Source organism: Petromyzon marinus, chromosome 21 (genome assembly GCF_048934315.1).
Source record: "Petromyzon marinus isolate PM22_M1 ecotype Great Lakes invasive population chromosome 21, UKy_Petmar_22M1.pri1.0, whole genome shotgun sequence".
Lineage (NCBI taxonomy): Eukaryota > Metazoa > Chordata > Hyperoartia > Petromyzontiformes > Petromyzontidae > Petromyzon > Petromyzon marinus.
The window spans coordinates 229848-250706 of NC_133687.1; the positions used below are offsets into that span (position 1 = coordinate 229848).

Below are 20859 nucleotides of genomic sequence, written 5' to 3' on the forward strand. Positions count from 1 at the left end.
CATCATCAACATTATCACCTCCAACATCACTACCATCATAATTAACATCATTGCCTACCACTTGGTTTTCCCGGGCCATTGGTTCAGGGAAAGCTGCGGTGGTGGCCACCATCTTTTCAACCCTCCCCCACCCACCTCGTGGACCCTCCATCGACTGCCGCCTTTCCCCTGGTCACCTGTGTGGTCATTGGTCGCGACCTTGCTGCCCGCTGGCTCATCGTTAGCGGCTATTATGTGGCTGGAATGTTACCTGCGTACATCAGCGCAGCCCTCTCGGCAGCGTCTCCAGCTGGCTAAACCGGCTTGGCTGGTCCGGTGTTGCTTATGTCACTAAAACTCGTCACCTACTTCTGAAATGTAGCAACAGGCTACTTGCCTGATTTTCTGCTGGGCCTGAAATACACTTCCGCATCATCCTGACCCAAGCGCCCACTCAGCTTGTCAACTGCGGGGATTAATACGACGGCCTTATGTACAGTACACCGTAGGTGTACAATCGGAGAATGCATTCATCAATTGACCTAATGCGAACAAATGCATTATTAATTGTCATCGCTGTCTAGGTTCCCAATCTCATATACCCATCATATCGCATAGACACCGTCATCTGCCACTCGGCAGGAATCAATGGTCTCCTCCACAAACGCTCATCCCGTCTACACCTGCCCCACATACTGTATACCCATGAAGATAAAATTATCCTTATTAAACATTCTCTGAATTAACAATACAACACTGAGTATTGATGATTTTCCTCTGGAGGGGATGACTGAGGGTGCCACGGTGTCGGGATGTTAACTACCTCGCCTGGTATACAGGAGATAGTGGGTTCAATTCTGACAATGAGGCCTACATATTTTGAGTTTGCATGTTCTCCCCGTGGTCGCGTGGATTTTTCTTTGGGTCATCCGGTTTCTCCCTCCACATTCGGAAACAGGTGTTTAGAGCATTTGGCTGCTGTAAAAAAAAATCCACGTGATAAGCTATTATTTGCAGCAAGGTTTCTTTGAAAAAGAGCTATGTATCTCAGTGGGCCTTACCTGGTAAAGTAATATGTAGTGTAGCTATTATCTGCCTTACTGGAATGTGGAATTCATCATCAGATGTTCTCCCTTTTCTTAAATCAGTTACTTCACGTTTCCACTTCTTTGAATGTGCTCGGCCTTCAGGTCGGTATGGTGGTGGTGGTGTTGCAGTCATTGCAAAATCAAACTTAAAATTCGTGAATATTAAATGTTCCGGCTACTCCACCTCTGAGCACCTTGCTCTTCAATTACTGTACTTTTCTCAACTGAAGCTGTTTATTCTTTACTGTCCACCCAAGACTAACTATAACTTTGTATCGGATTTCTTAGATTAAGCTTCACGGATTCAGCATGTTTTCCTCTCCAGTAATAATTTCTGGTGATTTCAATTTCCATATTGACAACTCTCGAGAATGTAATGTATCCACATTTCTGTCCATTCTGGACACCCTTGGTCTGACTCAATCTATTACGCCTACTACATATTCCAAAGGCAACATCTTCGATCTGTCTTCTTTGGTTCTTTCAGTAAAGTCACGTAGAATGAAAATAAAATAATAAAATAAAATAAGACAATGAAATTCTCACGATGTTTCAGCCACAACACAAGCAGCCTTCATCAGGTGAAAGAACAGAACTGTCGGGACGACAGTGCTCCAATGACCGTTGTTAAGAATCGTAGCGTCTTTTTAAGCTCGGTGAGAGGCGTGAAACCTCTTGACAAAGGAGTTTAAGTATCAAAGCAGGATAATTTAGCATTGAAATAGCTGAGGGATTAGCTTGTGACAGAAATAGCTATGTTAAAGTCAAAGTTTACCTATCAACAGAGGCATTTAGTATATGGACACTAAAGGCCTCCAACTACCCAACTTTCATACAATAAACCGATGTGAAAAGAACTAAGTCTATATTACATAATATAATAAATGTACTTAATATATTCTTCAATAAGCTGGGCTATTAATCACAAAGCAACTGGGTATACACTACACTATATAATGAGTGTATTTTAAGCTCGGTGAGAGGCATGAAACGTCTTGACACAGGAGTTTACGTATCAAAGCAGGAGAATTTAGCATTGAAATAGTTGAGGGATTAGCTTTTGACAGAAATAGCTATATTAGAGTCAAAGTTTACCTATCAACCGAGGCATTTAGTATATGGACGCTAAAGGCCTCCAACTACCCAACTATCATACAGTAAACTGATGTGAAAAAACTGGGTCTGTATTACATCAATATAATAAATGCACTTAATATATTCTTCAATAAGCTGAGCTATTAATCACATAGCAACTGGGTAAGGTAATGTCAGCAAAAGAGCTGCGGTCTGACGGTCACCATAAAATACAATTAATTAAGAACCGAAATGGTTTAAAACATCTTTCCAATGGTTACTAAGCCAGAAACCATCTTCTCGGGTGAAACTGTCTCTGTGCTTGTATATGTGGATGGCCTCATGAACGAATCTCTCATGGTAGCCAGTTTGGCTTGGAAAGAATCTCCGTCTTCGAGAAGTCGATGTCATGTGAACCCACTGAATTATAGGGCGACCAAATGTAGGGACAATTTGATTTGCAAATTTAATCGCCTCTCCAACCAAAAATTGGATCCACACACCAAAAAGATAGACGTTAACAAAGTCGTAATTAATCGCAGTAACAGTTCCATTTCTGATGGCCTGAAATCCGTTTTAGCTAAAGGGCTAAACTTTGCTGTCACGCCGAGACACATACCAGTTAATGATATCATTGCCCATGTCGACGTTGCACTCAAGGGCTTAAGTCACATCTCTGCAGACGTAGCAAGATCTGAAATCGCTGCAATCCTCAAAAACGCTAAGATACCACCTAGCAACATCAGCAAAGATGAACGCTTTTAATTATCTCAATTAAAAAAGAGAGATGGTATTGTTGTCCTCTCAGCCGACAAGGGCAATGCCACTGTCATCATGGACAAAACAGAATATAACAACAAAATTCTAGAACTACTCAACGATGGCAGCTATACAAAAATAAAAAGAGATCCTACCAACAGCCTGGTTACCAAAGCGAACAAAATCATCTCTGATGCAGCAGCATAAATTGATCAGACCAAACAGTTCTCGTTGAAACCCTCTACTGCCAGACCACCAAGATTATATGGCCTTCCAAAGATACACAAAGAAGATACACCCCTTTGTCCCATCGTCTCTACTATCAACTCCCCCACCTATAGACTGGCACGTTTTCTGGCTGATATACTTCAACCTTTCACTGGAAAAAACACCTCTGCGATACTAAATTCTACTCACCTGGTATCGACAATCAAAGGCATTTCCCTGTCCCCAGACGACGTGCTTGTCAGTTTTGATGTGGTTTCCTTATTCACCAAAGTTCCGGTGCCTGACACCATCACAATCATTGAAGACTTGGTTCATCAAGGACTACATACTGATGTACCCCCCCTGGTGAGACATTGCTTAACCAACACATACTTCACCTGGAATGGAACTTTCTACAAACGGACTAAGGCACCCCAATGGGCTCCCCCCTGTCTCCGGTTGTAGCCAACGTATTCATGGAAAAATTTTAAACTGACGCCATCCAGACTGCCACTCTACACCCGACCTTATGGAAGAGGTACGTGGATGACACTTTTGTCATCTGACCACATGGCCAGCCTGCTCTAGACCAATTTCTCGACCACATCAATTCCATACACCCAGCCATCAGATTTACCATGGAGGTCGAAAAAAATGTCAAGCTACCCTTTTTGGATGTCTTAATTAAAAGGAGACCTGATGGTTCAATGAGCCACTCTGTCTACAGAAAAGCTACCCATACAGATGCTTACTTGAAACCGAATTCCCACCACCTTCCATCCCAGAAGAACTCCCTCATCAAGACTCTATACCATAGAGCCCAATGCATTTCCGACCAGGAACACATTGCCAGTGAACTCAAGCACGTACACCAGGCTCTCAGGGCTAATGGTTACTCCGACTACACAATCCGCAAAGCCATCACTCCAGTCATGAAGAAGGATCCTCTGGAGGAGCCACTCAAAACCATCACCTTACCCTACATTGCAGGGGTCACTAAAAAGATCTCCAAAATCCTGAATAAACACAAGATACAGGTCCGATTCAACACAGTACATAATATCCGTGATCTGGTTCCATCTGTAAAAGATGTTGTTCCAGACATACAGTACCCGGGCGTTTACAAAATAAAGTGCCTCTGTGGTAGCAACTACATTGGAGAAACCAAACGACATATCTCGGACAGCATCCGCGAACATAAAGCAGACTTGAAACACGGTAGGACGAACTCTTCTGCCGTTGCAGATCACTGTTATAATTCAGTGGGTTCACATAACATCGACTTCTCCAAGACGGAGGTTCTTTGCAAGCCAAACTGGCTACCATGAGAGATTCGTTCATAAGGCCATCCACATATACAAGCACAGAGACAATTTCAACCGAGAAGATGGATTCTGGCTTAGTAACCATTGGAAAGATGTTTCAAACCATTTCGGTTCTTAATTAATTGTATTTTATGGTGACCGTCAGACCGCAGCTCTTTTGCTGACATTACCTTACCCAGTTGCTATGTGATTAATAGCTCAGCTTATTGAAGAATATATTAAGTACATTTATTATATTGATGTAATACAGACCCAGTTTTTTTTCACATCGGTTTACTGTATGATAGTTGGGTAGTTGGAGGCCTTTAGCGTCCATATACTAAATGCCTCGGTTGATAGGTAAACTTTAACTCTAACATAGCTATTTCTGTCATAAGCTAATCCCTCAACTATTTCAATGCTAAATTATCCTGCTTTGATACGTTAACTCCTTTGTCAAGACGTTTCATGCCTCTCACCGAGCTTAAAATACACTAATTATATAGTGTAGTTTATACCCAGTTGCTTTGTGATAAATAGCCCAGCTTATTGAAGAATATATTAAGTACATTTATTATATTATGTAATATAGACTTCGTTCTTTTCATATCGGTTTACTGTATGAAAGTTGGGTAGTTGGAGGCCTTTAGCGTCCATATACTAAATGCCTCTGTTGATAGGTAAACTCTGACTTTAACATAGCTATTTCTGTTTAACACGTAGGCTTTCGCGACCAATATTATTCATAATAAAGGTTTTTTGGTTAGTGCGGCCTGGAAGCGTATTATTAAATAATACACATTACATTTTGATTTAAAGAATTACTAATCTACAACTCATTACTAATCATAACCAATGACTGATTACTAATCGATTATATAATTACATTACCCCCCCCTCCGCCTCTAATCACTGCACCTGATGAGTTAAGTGATGACATCACCCTGCTGCTCTATATAAAACCGGGAGAAAGCGAGGGCTTTACCATTCTGGCGAATTGCCCGATGATGCTGGAAGTATTTACCAGCGAAACGTCGTACTCAAACTGTAAATGTGGATTAACTCTTCAACACACCGGTGGGCTGAAGTAGTGAATTATTTGTCTTTTGTCAACGTGACACTTTTTTTGCTGATTGGCCGTGTTGGGTGGTGGAGGGTTACGACACGTTTATAAATAAACGCGATCTAACCCAAAAACCTTTATTATGAATAGCTATTTCTGTCACAAGGTAATCCCTCAGCTATTTCAATGCTAAATTCTCCTGCTTTGATACTTAAACTCCTTCGTCAAGAGGTTTCACGCCTCTCACGGAGGTTAAAAAGACGCTACAAATCTTAACAACGCTCATTGGAGCACTGTCGTCCCGACAGTTCTGTTCACCTGATGAAGGCTGCTTGTGTTGTGGCCGAAACATCGTGAGAATTTTATTGTCTTATTTTATTTTATTATTTTATTCTCATTCTACGTGACTTTACCGAAAGAACCAAAGAAGATGAATCCTTGCAGTCACGAAAGCTTTAAATCGAAAAATCTTCGATCTGGTTGTTTAAAAAAAATTGAAATCACGATTTCAGAAATCTTCCCTGTTATTTACAGTGACCACTACCGTATTTATTGCACCCTTTGCCTTCCAAGTATTCCTCCTAATGTCGCCACCTTTTCTTATCGATCTTATCAAAATATCTCCTGTTCTCTACTCTCTTCACATATTATGGCTAAAAATCCCTGTTTTCTTATTCCTGATGCACCATCTGTTGATCATTATAATACAAATAATTACAGAGGTAAATCTTGACTTAAAGCTTTCATGACTGCAGAAATTCATATTATTTGGGTCTTTCGGTAAAGTCACGGAGATAGGTTCAAAGAAAATAAAAATAAAACTACGACGTTTCGATCACAACACAAGCGATCATCATCAGGAGGAAAAAGATGACGATCGTTTGTGCTGTAATCGAAACGTCGTAGTTTTTGGTTATTTTCTTTGAACCTATCTACATCACTTTACCTAAAGACCCAAAGAATAATAATTAGTGGTAGTTCACGAGTTTTCTCCTATCAAAACTATGTGTCGTATATAATCTCATTAACCATCTTCAAAATAACCTCTGACCAAATTCAATGTTTTTTTGGAAGAAAAAAAATCACTCAACTGAAACGGCGTTAATTCTTGTCTCAAACGAGCTTCTCTTATCTACAGTGATGGAAAAAAGTATTTGATCCCCTGCTGATTTTGTACGTTTGCCCATTGACAAAGAAATGATCAGTCTATAACTTTAATGGTAGGTTTATTTGAACAGTGAGAGACAGAATAACAACAACAAAATCCAGAAAAACGCATGTCAAAAATGTTATAAATTGATTCGCATTTTAATGAGGGAAACAAGTATTTGACCTCTCAATCAGAAAGATGCCTGGCTCCCAGGTGTCTTTTATACAGGTAACGAGCTGAGATTAGGAGCACACTCTTAAAGGGAGTGCTCCTAATCTCAGCTTGTTACCTGTATAAAAGACACCTGTCCACAGAAGCAATCAATCAATCAGATTCCAAACTCTCCACCATGGTCAAGATCAAAGAGCTCTCCAAGGATGTCAGGGACAAGATTGTAGACCTACACAAGGCTGGAATGGGCTACAAGACCATTGCCAAGCAGCTTGGTGAGAAGGTGACAACAGTTGATGCGATTATTCGCAAATGGAAGAAACACAAAAGAACTGTCAATCTCCCTCGGCCTGGGGCTCCATGCAAAATCTCACCTCGTGGAGTTGCAATGATTATGAGAACGGTGAGGAATCAGCTCAGAACTACACGGGAGGATCTTGTCAATGATCTCAAGGCAGCTCGGACCATAGTCACCAAGAAAACAATTGATAACACACTACGCCGTGAAGGACTGAAATCCTGCAGCGCCCGCAAGGTCCCCCTGCTCAAGAAAGCACATATACATGCCCGTCTGAAGTTTGCCAATGAACATCTGGATGATTCAGAGGACAACTGGGTGAAAGTGTTGTGGTCAGATGAGACCAAAATGGAGCTCTTTGGCATCAACTTAACTCGCCGTGTTTGGAGGAGGAGGAATGCTGCCTATGATCCCAAGAACACCATCCCCACCGTCAAACATGGAGGTTGAAACATGCTTTGGGGGTGTTTTTCTGCAATGGGGACAGGACAACTTCACCGCATCAAAGGGACGATGGACGGGGCCATGTACCATCAAATCTTGGGTGAGAACCTCCTTCCCTCAGCAAGGGGCATTGAAAATGGGTCGTGGATGGGTATTCCAGCATGACAATGACCCAAAACACACGGCCAAGGCAACAAATGATGGCTCAAGAAGAAGCACATTAAGGTCGTGGAGTGGCCTGGCTAGTCTCCAGACCTTAATCCCATAGAAAATCTGTGGAGAGAGCTGAAGGTTCGAGTTGCCAAATGTCAGCCTCGAAACCTTAATGACTTGGAGAAGATCTGCAAAGAGGAGTGGGACAAAATCCCTCCTGAGATGTGTGCAAACCTGGTGGCAAACTACAAGAAACGTCTGACCTCTGTGATTGCCAACAAGGGTTTTGCCACCAAGTACTAAGTCATGTTTTGCAGAGGGGTCACCAAGTACTAAGTCATGTTTTGCAGAGGGGTCAAATACTTATTTCCCTCATTAAAATGCGAATCAATTTATAAAAATTTTGACATTCGTTTTTCTGGATTTTCTTGTTGTTATTCTGTCTTTCACTGTTCAAATAAACCTACCATTAAAATTATAGATTGATCATTTCTTTGTCAGTGGGCAAATGTACAAAATCAGCAGGGGGTCAAATACTTTTTTTCCTCACTGTACTGACTCTGGGTCTCTTTATTACTTGGTTCTTCTCTGCGTTTGACACTTTTGATCATTCTGTCCTCCTCGAGCCGCCTTCACAGGAATGTCAGCTGCTCCGATGCCTTTCTAACTTGGTTCTCTTCGTATCTCTCTGATCGAGTGTGTTACGTTTCTATAAGTAGTGTTGCATCCTGTCTCACAAGCCTCTGCTTTGTGTTGTTCCCCGAGGGTCTATTCTGTCATCTTCTCTTCACCATATATAGGTTAATAATAGGGTTTTTCCCTTTTTTTCTGGAAACAAAACTGAAACCTTTTTACAACGAATCATGTGTGGACCAATCAGTTTCAAGGACAATGCATATATAATCAGTGTGTTTTTTGTTTGCATTTTGACCACACGTATTGTGGTTAATGCACACATGATTCCTCGTAAAAAGGTTTCAGTTTTGTTGCCAGAAAAAAGGGGGAAAACCCTATTATTATATTTTAGTACTGGCAAAGGAGGTCTAATGACATATATAGGTTCTTCCTCTTGGCAAACTCATTTCAAGCTTTTGGTATAAAACACAATTTCCATGAACATGATACACAGATTAATTATTAGTTTCAATCAGTCTGATTTAAATCTACTTTCCACCCTGACTTCCTGTTTTACTGCAGTTTCTTATTGGCTCGCAGCGAATTTTCTTCAACTAAATAACTCGAAAACTGAAGTTCTCTTAGTTGAGCAAAATCAATTACCTCACATCAGCAATCTACCATCGGTCTGCTTGACTCTGATCTTCATATTCGCCAACAGGCACGAAATCTGGGGTTCATTCTTGACTGCAACCTCTCCTTTTATTACTGCAGTCACAAAAGCATCAAATCAAGTTTGAACCACTTCTACGGGGAGGTTTTAAGTTTTTTTTTCTCTGTGTCTCGTTGTTGTCTCTCTCTGCTTGTGTGTCTGTCTTTGTGTCTCCATGTTTGTGCCTTGTCTCTCTCCCAAATTTCTCTATGTCTCGTTGTCTCTCTCTGCTTGTGTGTCTGTCTTTGTGTCTCCATGTCTGTGCCTTGTCTCTCTCCCAAATTTCACACTTAATTTCTAATTGAGCAATCTTTGGAGTGGCGTAATCGACCAGGCCATGTGTTGATTGTGTGTTGACCGACTCTGTGTCGCATTACAGTACATTTCCAAATTTTACCAAGTTAGTTTGATTTAGTGTTGCCTCTGTCTCCCCTCAGCGTTGGCGGTGGAGCTCTCATTGTGGGATCTCCCATTGACATGCTAATTCTTCTAACCCCCCCCTCTCTCTCTGTACCCCCTCTCTAGCTATTTAAGGCCTCGACACAGAGACGTTGTTTCTCTGTGTGCCCATGCGTGTGTCTCTCTCTCTCTCTGTGTCTCTGTGTTAACTCTTTCCGCTTGTGTGTCTCTGTTTGTGTCTCCGGTTCTGTGTCTCTTGGACGTAATCAACCAGGTAGGGTGTTAACTGCTGTGTCAGCCGACTTTCTGCGCTGTGTTGCATTATATTTCTAAGTTCACTAGGTTTGTTTCTCTTTCATTTGTACCTGATGATTGCTTGCTTTGCAATTGAAACGTCGTATGATATTATGTAATTTAATATTTTCTATTTCTACGTGACTTTACCGAAAGAACCAAAGAATACTCTCCTTTTCTTCTCACATATCCTATATGTGCAAGCCCGTTTACTTTCATCTTCGTAACATTTCCCATATCCGCAACTCTCTCCGATATGGCTGCCGAAGAAATAATCCATGCATTTGTAACTTCCAGGATAGACGACTGCAATGTGTTTTTAAATTTGGTCGTCCTTCGTCCCTCATCCAACGTGTGCAGTACGGCCAAAGCGCAGCTGCAAGAGTCCGCGTAGGCCGTGTATCCCGCACAAATGCGCGGCGTAGCTGTCTCGAATTTCTAAGGGAATGCGAATTTTCAGCTCACTCTTAAATATAAAGCCGAAAGTTCATCTGTTTGTGTGAAGCAGCAAAAACTCTCGACCGCTGACCTCTGACGTAATGAAATTTGCACAGCTTATGCTGTATGGAATTTCTAAGGGAACGCGACTATTTTCAGCTCGCCATGTCATTCCCTTCCCGAGTTGCCTAAATCGACCTTACGTAGAAGTGGGTTCGGGTTGAATTTCCTTCAGTGAAAATCATCCGATTTAGTTCAATTGATTTGTTTCGGCTTTTTTCTTTCATGCAAGCATACATTTATTCAGGGTTTTTCAGTTAAATAAGTAAAGACAAAATTAATCCTAGACAAGAATCCAAGTCCCGGGCGAAGCCGGGTAGTAAAGGTAGTTATATATAAAATGAAAGTATTTTTTATTATTATCACTACTATCACTACATCCAACGTGAACATTATCATCATCATGGTTATTACATCATCACGCAGGCTGCATCATCATCGTCGTCGTGGTCACACTGTGTTTGACAGCCGGTGCCCCAGGGTAGGGTCAGGGTCATGTGACATCACTCACCAGGTTGACGAGCGGCCCTCCAGAATTACCGTACTGCAACGACATCACCAACATCACCGGAAACACTATCAATATCACCAACATCATCACCACTGTCAAATCTGAGTTTTTGGGCAAGAGTGAGAGTATGTGAATGAGTGTAAGAGTGTGTGGCAGAGAGAGTGCTAGAGTGTATGTTAGCGTGTGTGACAGTGAGAGTGTGTGTGAGAGAATGCGTGAGAGTGTGTGACAGTGAGAGAGTATGGGTGAGAGAGTGCGTGAGTGTGAGAGTGTGTGTGAGAGAGTGTGAGAGTGTGTACGGGAGTGATAGTGTAGCGGTTAGCGTGCTGTGCTAGGGTCTGTCCCATGACCTCCTGCTAACATGTGTTCGACACTTCACGTGGCCATAAAGTACACTTAGCTTGGCACAAGTGCTGTGGTGACGTCACCGCCACATAGTGGCGAACGGCGTTTGTTGTGTGAGAGTGGGAGTGAGAGAATGTGAGAGAGTATGAGAGTGTGAAAGTATCACGGTGTGGTGTTTGGTGTGTTTTGCGATCCAGGGTGGTGATTATCACAGTGAGGTGTTGTGCGCATTGTGTTGTGGTGCAGTGTGGTGATTATCTCTGTACCGTGGGTGCAATAAGTATCACGGTGTGGTGTCACAGTGTTTTGCGGTGAGCATCTCGGTGTGGTATCACGTTGTGGCGAGTATCTCGGTGTGGTGTCACGGTGTGTTGCGGCGAGTGCCGTGGTGCGGCGCGCACGTTGATGATGGCGTCGGTCTGGATGTAGTCGAGGTCGGAGTCATGCAGGCCCAGCTCGCGGCCCCCACGCTGCGCAGTGCTCACAATCCCCGTGGTCACGGTGTTCTGCAGAGCGAAGGGGCTGCCGATGGCTACCACAAACTCACCAGGCCGCAGCTCGCTCGAGCGGCCCAGCTGCAGGACGGCCAGCGGGTGCTGCACAAATGCACGCCCACACACACACAGTCACGGACTAAAACACCTTCACACACGCATACGCAGTCACGCATGCACACAGTCATACACATGTGAGCATGCAGTCACGCACATACACGCACGCAGCCACACCCAGTCACGCATGTGCAACAACGCCAACCGCCACTAAGTGATGGTGATGTCACCATGGCACTTGTGCCAGGCTAAGTGCACTTTAAGGCCACGTGAAGTGTCGAATGCCCGCTGGCTGGAGGTCACGAAACAGACCCAGGTGCCATGGGTTAACTGACTAAGATCTTCGGTGGGGGCATAAGTAACCACCACCACTCCTCGCCTCTGGTTGATGGGAAGGCGAGCCCATAGTAGACTGGGGCTTACAGCTTCCCACAACTCCACGCTCCCACGCCCCCTTCATTATTTTGTTCTGAAGAAGAGCCACTCCCTGTTGATTGGCAGTCTCCTGCTCCGACTAGAGGACTGTCCACCCCTCGTGGTGACTGGAGCCAGAGCCAGTCCACCGGACCTCCTGAATGCCATAGAGATCCAGACAGTACCGGTCCATCTCACGACAGGGGAGTGGCAGCCTCTCCTCCGCAATGAGCGTTCGAACATTCCACATGGCCACTCGCAGTGGCTTTTTGTTGTTTCTGGAGGAACCCCGAGGGTAAGGATTCAGTCTCCTGCCTCTGCCAATTGGGGTTTGGCCAGGAGATGTCATAGAAGCCTGTCTCCCTTGGACCTCCGGCAAAACCTTTGTTCTATATTTTGCACATAGTTCAGTGATAGTTGAATTGAAGGTGGAGGAGTTACCAGCCCCTCGCACACATCCAGAGCCCCCATTTGGCCGCCATGTGGGGAATAGCCGATTTTGGAATTGGCCTTAACTGCAAGGCATTTCTCACATCCACCACAACGTTACCGTCCAGCACCATCGAGGAGGTATGATGTTGTTTTTGCATGCACAGCCATGCACTCACGCGCATGCGCACACAAATGCAGCCACGGTGTTTGTGCCAGGCTATGTCCAGTCATACACACAAGCACAATCAGTCATCCAAAAAACGTGTGATGCGAAAGGCAATTAATGTGACAAGCCACCAGCAGGTGTCTTGCAGGGAAATTCGACCGAAAATTGCTGTTCCCATGCCGAAGGTTCAACCTGAGGCCGAGAATTCAAGATGGCCACCAAGATGACGACCAAAACCTGTTGTGATTTTTTTCCAGTTCTAGAGCAGCTTCACTTGACATTTCAAAACTTTGTACAGGATTTTTGAGGTCTCGAAATTCAATGGAATATTTGTTTTAATGTGTAGGAATTATCCGAAATATAATTTTACAAAATGGTAACTAAATACTAGGATGGAAATGCTATATATGTGAGAACAAATCTTTTGAAATGTTGTCACGTGATTTTATATTATATTTATAATATTGTGTTTGAGGGTAAAACACCAACCTACGGTACTGCATCAAACATACTGCTACAAATCTGTTTTCCTACAAATTACGTAATTCTTTTAAATTCTAAATACGGCAAAAAATAGACATTTTACACATCTGACAAGAGCACACGGTTGTACATGGCCATTGTACTTTATTTGCACATACGGTTCCTGCTGCAGTGCGTTTTCTGTCAAGGGCATTAAATCCACGTCAATGCAGGCATCCGCAGCGACATTTACGGGGGTCAATTTTTCCTACAGCGCCGGGTTTCCACCCCGAGTCACGTGGAGCATGAAGCTCCCATGTGGACTGCTTTGTCGTGCGAAGGCATGATTTCCTGTGACGGTGCATCACTCGCTGGGGACAGAGATTATATTTGTTTGTTTTGGTGAATGGAGAGTAGTGGACAGAGTCGATGCTGGTGCCTGTGGTCCGACCGTCTAAAGCAGGGGTGTTCAAACTTTTTTTCCCGAGGGCCACATACAGAAAAATATATGAAAGACTGGGCCACTCACTAGACGTGAGGTATACTGCTTCACTTCTCATGCACTAATATTGGCAAAATCAATCAAATGCAGGTAAATTACGTTTGATAATTGAACATGTTTGAAGAAAAAAAGCCTCCATCATAGCTCTCCATTAGTAGATATTCATTTTATTTTTTACAAAAAGGTTGGCAGGTCATTCTCTCAGTGACAGCCTCAGATTAGTTATTAGGGTGCTGATCCCCCTTCATTGTCCTGTATGAAGGGAGAGACAAGAAGAGAAATAGGGGATGTGGATATTTAAAGCTTATTACACAAATTATTGGGCTTGTTAACACATCAACTAACGTTTGTTAAAAAATTGTCATCAACTTTAATTGACTGAATTGATTAAGTAATTGGGCTTATTAACAAATGAAAACTGTGTGTATATTTTTAACTTACCTGTAATGGGAAGAATGTTGCACTCAGTGGGAGCAGTGATGCTGCGCTTTGGTCTGAAGGATAGCTGGCAGGTCAGAAGTAAGTTTAGTGGTTGAGATGCGAAGGACGTCACGGAAATGGCTGTTGGTCGTTCTGGTTCTCAGTCTGCTTTTGTTCAGCGTTAACAGAGAGAATGTCTGCTCACAGATGTATGTTGAGCCGAACAGACTCATCATTCGTTTTGCGTGGCGTCTCATCAGAGGAAACTTGGCCTTTTCCAAGCTCCGGTAGAAGTCAGGTAGGGAGAGAAGCTAATGCTGATTCTTCAGAGAATCATCACACTGAATTTCGATCAGTTCTAATTGCAGACTCTCCTCCACTTATTTTGCATCCATTGAAAACAGAGCCGCAAACAGTGTGATTTCCTTCTCAATAACAGAATAATCTTGGAAGCGCTGACTGAATTCTGTCATGAGAGATGTGATCACAGACACATATTCTCCCATTTTTGCAGAGAGCTTGGCATTTGGAAATGCGCATTTGATTTCGGTCAACGTGGGGAAGTGCGCTACATTGAAGTTGCACAGTTGTGACTCGAGACGGAGCTTCGCACGGAATGCTTTCATGTGCGCATACAGCTGTAGTACCAGCTGCTCTTTGCCTTGTAGTCTCTTGTTCAGGGTGTTGAGATGATCAGAGAGATCAACTAAAAAAGACAGGTCTGCCAACCATAAAGGGTCACTGATCTCATGGAGAGCTCTGTCCACCGAGCCTGATATTTTCTGCACTCGCTTGCAATCTTGCGTCTCTTCGGTTCCGTCATTTCTGGTGACCCCGAGCAAATTTTTTCTTCGATTGCTTGCTTTGTGGAGACGCTGCCTTGTTCAAGACAATAGCGCCACCTAGTTTTTAAACTAAGAAGTGCAATACAGTGGGCCATAGTCCATTATATTTTTAGACTTTGATACGGGCCAATTAAAAATGGATGGCGGGCCGCAGTTGGCCCGCGGGCCGTAGTTTGGACACCCCTGGTCTAAAGCTACACCACAAACTCGTCTGCAGCAGGCGTTGCATTGTCAGTGAAATGAACCTTGCCCATTTCGGAATCTCTCCCACCCTGCATGCTTGCTGAGTGCATCACACCTTGCGGGGATGCAGATGGTGGGTGTGTGTAGTGTACGGTGTATGAGTGTGTGAGTAAGTGGGTCAATGAGTGTGTGTGTGTATATGAGTGGGGAGCAGTAGTGTAGCAGTTCACCCGCTGCGCTACGAACCCGGTTACCCGAGTTATATTTGCGCTCACGGCCAACACCAGTGACGATTATCTGAACCAGTCCTGGGTCGACTCTGCCTGAAATAAGTACCTGGTGCGTTGTATAAACATCACCACTGGGGAGACAAAGGCGGCCTGGCGTGGTGTTGGCCACCCACACCCTCGTGTGCCGTGCCAGCCTTCAGAGATGCTCGCTAACAGCACTTGCCCGGGAGATAAGGCTGTGATGGCCAGATCATGTAGCATGTGGAGCTAAGTGGACTTGCCCAAGACTGGGCACTTGGAGACAGTCGCCCTCCAGCAACATCAGAGGGCATATGAGAGACGCTCACAACGAGGAGCACCAGTCAGCTCAAACGCAGCGAATGGGGGCACAGGTGGTGGATCTGGCAGTCATCTCACTCGGTCACCTGGGTGTGTTCCGCGATCTCCTGTGAGCGAGCCTTCGACACTTCACGTGGCTGCAAGATTCAACTAGCCTGGCACAAGCGCCATGGTGGCGTCACGACCACGGCCGTTGTTGTGGTTATTGTGTGGGTGAGTGAGTTAGCGAGCACGTCACACCTGCGGGTGGATGCGGATCGTTGCGATGTCCACCTTGGTGTCCACGTCCGTGACCTCGGCCTCGTACGAGCGGCCTCCACGCAGCGTCACCATGACGACGCGCGTGGCACCCCCGCCCCCCACCACGTGCGCGTTGGTGACGATGAGTCCCTCGTCCGAGACAAGGAACCCCGAGCCGCTCGACACGGGGGCCGCGCGCGCGTACGAGGGCGGGCTGCGTCGCACCCCACCGCACCACCATACAGCACCATCACGCGTCACACCACACTCACACACCTACCCTGGTGTGTATCTCGATCAAGACCGTAATTATAATATTCAAATATGCTCAAAATGTCCCCCCCAATATATTGCTATAAAATAGATTTCTGTTTATATGATTGTGGTTATGGTTGTACTTTATTAATCCCTAATCTCTGCCATTACATACAATGAAACAAGAAAAGGTAAAAAAAGAAAAAACAGTGCAATGTAATACAATACACTATTAAAAATCATTGTGAAAAATAAATAAAAAGTCCATCCTATGTGTTAGTTGTTTTTTTAATATTTTAGGCAGGAAATGGAAGGAAATTCGTTTTCAAATTTAGATTTTTTTCTGGGGGGGGACCCCAGACTCCCTGGAAGATTTGGTCCCCCACAATGTTAACTCCATGGCTATGGCCTTGATCTCGATGTACACACACATACCTGTGTCTTACATGCACACAAACCTCTGTATAATACAAAAGTCCACCGTGCAGCCTACACAGGCTCTGGGGGCTAGTGCTGTTAGCGAAGGCCAGCATGGCACACGAGGGAGTGGATTGCCAAACAGCGCGCCAGACTTCCTTTATCTGATGTTTACACACCGCACCAGGTACTCAATTAAAGGCCGAGTCGATCTAGGGGAGGCCCAGGACTGGTTCAGATATTCGCCAGCGATGTTGGCCATGAGCGGGAATCAAACTCCTGTTCCAGTGCGCTAATAACTGCACATGCACACCACACACGGATGCACCTCTCTCACACACCACATACACAAACCTTCAATGCACCCACACACCTCTTCATCACACGCCCTCTCTCACATATCTCTCCACCACACACCTCTCCATCACACACCTCTCCATCATACACCTCTCAATCACACACCTATCTCACACATACATGTCTTACTTTCTCACAAATGTGCCAAATTGCTGCATTTTACACACCCTCACAACAGCCACAATTTGCTAAGTGACGGTGATGTTACCACAGTGATTGTGCCAGGCTAGGTGCACCTTGAGGCCACGTGACCTGTCGAACGCTCTCTGACAGGTCACAAGATGCCTGTCAGAGGCACTACCTGTCGCCCAAATGTGCCAAATTGCTGCATTTTAATCGCCCGGCGCTACGATCGTTGTTGTCAGCGTCGCTCCTCCGCTGCCTATTGTTGTTGGAGGGCGACTGCCTCCAAATTCTCGGAACATCATTCACGACGCTCCTTCAGAGAGGCCGATCTTGAAACCGCTGGTACCAGTCATAGGCAAGTCCACGCAGCACCATATGCTTCTGTACCACATCAGTCTATCTCTTCTCTAGCCCATTCCACGCCCATTCAGCCGACTATCTGGCCAAACAGAAGCTGCTCGGGTATGCCGTGGCTGGGCATGCGGGGGCTACATGATCCAGTAAACGCAGCCTTCCCTGCCGGAGGAGCTCACCGATAGGACTGTGTCCAGATCTTTCAAGGATCTGTGAGCTCCTCGCACAAACCAGTCTAGTTAACCCAGGAAGGATTGTAGGCAGGTCAGCCTGAATCTTTCGAACCGGCGCTGATGTTCAATTAGAGGGCTCCACACTTCGCAATCATATACAAGGGAGGAGGGCATGACTGTGGCCGAGAAGACCTGGAGCTTTGTTTGGAGCGACAAGCCAGATAGCTTCCACATAGTATGACGCAGCCGATAAAAAGACAATGCCGCTCGACTGATTTGGAATGAAACCTCTGCTGCCAAACCAGAGCTGGTCATAAGACACACAAACAATCGCATATACACTCACTCACAATTACACACGCTCCGCGCACACACACACAACAACCGCCATTCGCCACTAAGTGGAGGTGATGTCACCACGGCTCTTGTGCCAGGCTATATGCACTTTGAGGCCACATGAAGTTTCGAAGGCTCGCTGACAGGTCACGGGACAGACCCAGGTGCCATGGGTTGGCTGACTGAGATCACTGGCCGATGCACCACTCGCACACATACAAAAACAAAGATCCCCGTGTAGCCTCAACAGACTGTTGGGGCAAGTGCTGTTAGCGAGCACCTATGAAGGCCGGCACGGCACACGAGGGGGTGGGTGACCAACACCACGCCCAGCTGCCTTTGTCTCCCTAGTAGCGATGTTTACACACCGCACGAGGTACTCATTTTAGGCTGAGGCGACCTAGGGGAGGCCCAGGACCGGTTCAAATAATCGTCACTGGTGTTGGCCGTGAGCGGGAATCAAACCCGAGTCGCCAGGTTCGTAGTGCAGCGCAGCGCTAACCGCTACACTACCGCTCCCCACACACACACACTCTGGAACACACACACACAGTCGCACGCACCTCTTGAAGATCTCGATGTGCACCACGGCGGGCGCGGCGCGCTGCACCACGTCCGCGATGAAGTTGTAGCGCGCCCGCCGGCTCTCACGCTGTGGTTGGGCTCCGGCATCACCGGGGTCTACGGGCCGCACGAACAGGTACGCAAACACCCCGATACACAGTAGCACGAGCACGCACGCGCACACGTGCACGCGCACCACCCAGTGTGGCGTCACGCCCGCACGCACCCCGGAGACACCATGACCGTGGCCACCCTCCTCCACCCTGGCACCCGTCATGACTGTGCCTGGGAGGCGAACTGATGGGACTGATGGTGGTGCTGGTGATGATGGTTACACTGATTTAGCTGATAACAATTCAGCTGATTACACTGGCCAATTAATGGAACCGATTACAATGATTTAGCTTATCACATCGATTTTCCAAATGACACTAAGATAGCTGAAGACCCTGGTTTAATTAATCACATTAGCTGATAGCACTCATTTTCCTGATGACACTAAGATAGCGGAAGACCCTGTTTGAACTGATCACACTGGTTTAGCTGATCATACGGATTTAGCTTATGATACTCATTTAGCTGATTACACTAATTTAGCTGAAGATACTGGCTTAGCTGATGGCACTGATTTAGCTGATGACACTGGTTTAGCTGAAGACACTGGTTTCACTGATCACATGGATTTAGCTGATGACATGTATTGGATGACAATAATTCAGCTGATAGCACTGGTCAACTCATGGAACTCATTGAACTGATTTAGCTAATGATATCAATTTAGCTGATAACACTGATGTATCTGATGGCGCTGGTTTTGCTGATGACACTGATGTAGCTGAAGACAACACTCGTTTCAGTGACGACACCGATTCGGCTGATGGGACTGGTTTAACGACTGCTGTATCTATTGCTCATGCTAATGTTTTGATACCACTGCTGCTGCTACTGACGATACTGATGGTTGTGGTGCTAATAATGCTGATGACGATAAGTTTAGAGCGGCTCAATTCGACTCTGGATGCCTGGACCCTCATGGTTCCGCTCCCTGCTTCCTCGGCCCCGCCTTTGGGTCCCCGGCCCCGCCCCTCCCCGTGTGTCCCAGCACAGAGGACTCAATGTGGGAGTCTGGGCTATGATCCAACCACAACCACCGAGGTCTGGGGCCCAGTGTACACAGCCAGACGGCAGAGTTCCGTAATGCCTAGAGACAGCACAGTGTACACACGCAGCAGTGTATACTGTAGTGTATACTGCTGTGTGTGTGTGTAGCAGTGTATACACACAAAGCAGTGTACACACGTACACAGCAGTGTACGCACACAGCAGTGCACGCACACTTATTAGCGTACACACATTAGTGTACACATAGCAGCAGTGTACAGAGTACGTACATATATTGGTGTACACACACATTAGTGTACACACACACATTAGTGTACACACACACATTGGTGTACACACACACACATTAGTGTACACACACATTAGTGTAGACACACATAGCCCATGGGCGAGGTCAAAGCACTGGTGCCACCCAAGGTACAAATCCCGAGGGGTTCTGAGCTATTCACGTGGCCAATGAGAGTGACGTTTGACAGCCCAATCATTTACAACGAGTGTAATGTGACTCGCCGTTATTTTCCACATAAAGATATTAGAACCAAACGAATCGGCTTTACCCTGTCCGGCATTAATAAAGCAGGTATTAATATGCACAAACACCAAAAAGGCACATATTGCGAGGCATAAAGTTTCCATTACGGTGGCGGGATGTTGACTACCTCGCCTGGTATGAAGGAGGTTGTGTGTTCGATCCCGACCCAAGATGCTGCTGTATATTTGGAGTTTGCATGTTCTCCCACTGGTCATGCGGATTTTTTTTCTAGTTTTTCCATCCAACATTTAGAATGAAAGTGCGCTTAGAATATTTGGCTGCAATATATTTCCACATGATAAGCCATTTTGTTGGGCTGTCATTTGTGGCCAGGTCGCTTCTGAAAAACAGCTGTATAACTCAGTAGGCCTTAGCTGGTAAATAAAAAATAGTTTAGGGTCTGGATGAGGTGTGGGGAATGTGTGGAGAGGTGGAGGGGTGGATGAGGACGGGTGGAGGGGGAAACGCAGGGCGGCGAGGGTGACTTTAAATGGTCCATGAAAAATGTTCCGAAGCAACCCCCCACATATACCCCAACATAGTACTCAACCACACATACTCGCCTCCTCCTCGCCACACACACACAAACTCTGTCTACTCCACATCCTGCAGAGACCGATGCTTGGCACAGTCGCTAGCTCACCCACTCACTCACCCGTTCACCCACTCACTCACCCACTCATTCTCTCACCCACCCAATCGCCCACCCAATCGCCATCTTCACTACTCACCCGATAACTCACCAAATCGCTCATTTATCCACTCACCTGCTATT

The 20859-nt window shown here is 45.5% G+C and overlaps 1 protein-coding gene across 4 annotated transcripts in view; it reads right to left on the bottom strand.

The window, feature by feature from the left end:
* Positions 1 to 20859, bottom strand: part of LOC116944705 (uncharacterized) — a 53973-nt gene that overhangs the window by 18964 nt on the left and 14150 nt on the right. For all 4 annotated transcript variants that reach the window (XM_076068381.1, XM_076068379.1, XM_076068380.1 and 1 more), the window contains exons 5-8: positions 18430 to 18547; positions 15849 to 16062; positions 11466 to 11660; positions 10720 to 10752 (exon numbers count right to left, since the gene is read on the bottom strand). In XM_076068381.1, the coding sequence (XP_075924496.1) occupies positions 10720 to 10752; positions 11466 to 11660; positions 15849 to 16062; positions 18430 to 18547 (560 nt within the window). The remainder of the gene's footprint in view (positions 1 to 10719; positions 10753 to 11465; positions 11661 to 15848; positions 16063 to 18429; positions 18548 to 20859) is intronic.